Source organism: Acomys russatus, chromosome 2 (assembly GCF_903995435.1).
Source record: "Acomys russatus chromosome 2, mAcoRus1.1, whole genome shotgun sequence".
Taxonomy (NCBI): Eukaryota; Metazoa; Chordata; class Mammalia; order Rodentia; family Muridae; genus Acomys; species Acomys russatus.
In genome coordinates, this window is record NC_067138.1 from 47,082,353 (window position 1) to 47,084,974 (window position 2,622).

At 44.1% G+C, this 2,622-nt stretch overlaps 1 protein-coding gene across 1 annotated transcript; it reads right to left on the minus strand.

Moving 5' to 3' along the window:
• Nucleotides 1-342: 342 nt before the first annotated feature.
• On the minus strand, nt 343-2,328 carry LOC127202265 (mothers against decapentaplegic homolog 5-like). Its single transcript, XM_051160964.1, is given in 2 exon segments — nt 343-1,116; nt 1,118-2,328. Coding segments are annotated over 2 exon segments (1,398 nt in total). The 5' UTR covers nt 1,967-2,328; the 3' UTR covers nt 343-567.
• Nucleotides 2,329-2,622: the final 294 nt, after the last annotated feature.

Here is a 2,622-nt window from a genome sequence, read left to right on the forward strand (position 1 = left end):
ATACTAAATGTAAATGTATGACATCTAAAATCTACCATCTTGTTTTCGCTGAACACCACATTAGAAGTGCAGTGTCCTTCAAATAAGAGATTCAATAGTCTCCTTTGAGTCTCTACCATATGTTTTTGCAAAACAATGTAGTATGCTTTTTCAAAGGTGGTAAGACAAAGCAATTACCAGAAGAGTGTCGCCTAGTACTTTTCACAATGTGTGCCCTCTTACAGGGTACATTGTCGTTATGTGATGCACTACTCTATAAAAAAATTCACAAATTAAAAACTGTTGGGACACAAGCAAAAGCATGTTCCAGCTAAAGATCAATGCTAGACTTCTTAATGGGGCAAAACACTCTACACCGTTTACAATACTTTGAAAGTTAATCACAGTGAACATGAATACAAACAAATGTAAATTCATCATAAAATACAAATGTGTTGGTCACAATTATGTAGAAAAAATAAGCCACAATATCTGTTTTTCCATGTGAGCTCACAGTATCTGTACTGGAAATTCCTCTAAAATTAAAACAAGTCCACTAAAAATATAGTTGAAAAGAATACTTCTGCACTATGAAACAGAAGAAATAGGGTTCAGCAGAGAGCCCATCTGAGTAAGGACTTTATCCAGCCACTGAAGAGGCCCATGGAGGTGAATCTCAATCTAGCATGGAGTACTGGTAACGTCCTGTCGATGGTACTCCGCTCCCCAGCCCTTGACAAAACTCATTCTAATGGTGCACATCTTGCTGAGTTCATACACGGCCTCAAACCCATGGTTGATGGACTGAGCCAGAAGCTGAGCAAACTCCTGATTGTTAAAAATTTTGAGGCTACAGCTGCTGGGAATCTTACAGACAGTGGTAGGATGGAAGCCATGGTGAAAGTTGCAGTTCCTACTCTGAACAAAGATGCTGCTGTCACTAAGACATTCGGCATACACCTCCCCACCAACGTAGCACAGATGAACACCTTTTCCAATATGTCGCCTAGTGTTCTCAATAGTTGAATTGCAATTAACATTTGACAACAACCCCAAGCAGAATCTACTCTTTTTATTTGAAGGGTCTGTGAATCCATCTACTAACACACTAGTAGATGATGCATGAAAAGCTTCCCCCAACACGGTTGTTTAGTTCATAGTAGACAATTGAACACCAGTGTTTAGGCTCTTCATAGGCAACAGGCTGAACATCTCTGCTGGATATGCTGGGCATGATCTGAGGAATCATGTTATTGCTTGTATCCATAGGCTGGGAATTATCTTGACCCATCTGATCATCAGGTGGCATATAGGAAGGAGGAGGTGTGTCAGCTGGGAGTTGAAATGGACTTCCTGGTCCAGAACTTGCTGGGGAGTTGGGGTATGTGCTGCTAGCAGGGGAAGGAGGGTAAGGGCTGTTAGGAGATAAGGGGAAAGGAGTATTGTTGGGCTGATGGAAAGAGTCTGGAAACGTGGCGTTCTGTGGCATGTGCGGTTCATTGTGGCTCAGGTTCCTGAACTGAACCAGAAGGCTGTGCTGTGTATTGAATTCATTGTGACGAGGCACTAACACTGGAGGTAAGACTGGACTTTCCACTCTCTTATAGTGGTACAGGTTGATACAAACTTCCTTTTGCTTAGACCCAAAAGGAAACTCACAGATCTCCAATGGCTTTAGCTCATGATGGCTCTGCAAATCAGACCAGCACCAGATGCGACAGTATATAACATGAGGTAAGCCTTTCCTGTGAGAAACCTGCAGGTATCCATCCAAGGACCTGGGGATAGTGATACACTTGCTTGGCTGTCCCGGGCTACTCAAAGCTTTCTCCAACTCCTCCATGGCGCCCTTCTTCTTCTTTAGTTTTTTCACTAAAGCATCGACTGCCTTTTCTGCCCATTTTTCTTCCTCATCACCTTGTTTCCAGCCCAACAATCGCTTCACAGCTGGACTAGTGAAAGAAAACAAGCTGGCCATTGACGTCATTTGATACGATTCTTCAGAGACTTTCCTGTAATCAAAGTCAGTAGATAGAAAAAGCGTAGCTCGCAGGTGAAAAGTCACATGCAGGTCTCAAGCAGAAGGTCTGAGTGGAGAATGGGGAGTGCATTTAACTTCACAGGTGCTATATGCTTCTTTCATTGGTACAAGTGCATTTTTTTCCAAAATTCTTCATAGGCATCTTGGGGTGGGAGAGATGGCTCAGAGGTTAAAGATGGCTCAAGGTTGTTCTTGAGAGGATCCCAACGCCTGAAATCAGGTGGTTCAAAAACACCTGCACAATACTCCAGCTCCAGAAGATATGACAGCGTCTTCTGTCCTCCTCCACAGGCACCTATAATCATGTCCTTGCCTCCCGGGCGCGCTCTCCTCACGCCGTCGCAGGGCGCCCGCTCGTCCAGGACCCGGATGACGAGGGACCCAGAAAATATTTTTAACAAAATCATACAAGAAAAAGTTGCCACAGTTGAGTGGAGAGTGTGATACGACTTTCTCACGTACTCTGGTGCCTCACATTTGACTATGTCCCCTGGAGGGGGAGACCTGGTGGCACTCAGAGGAAGGACAGCAAGTAGCCAAGAAGAGACTTGATACCCTATGAGAATATATAGGGGGACGTAATCCCCCTCAGGAACAGTCAT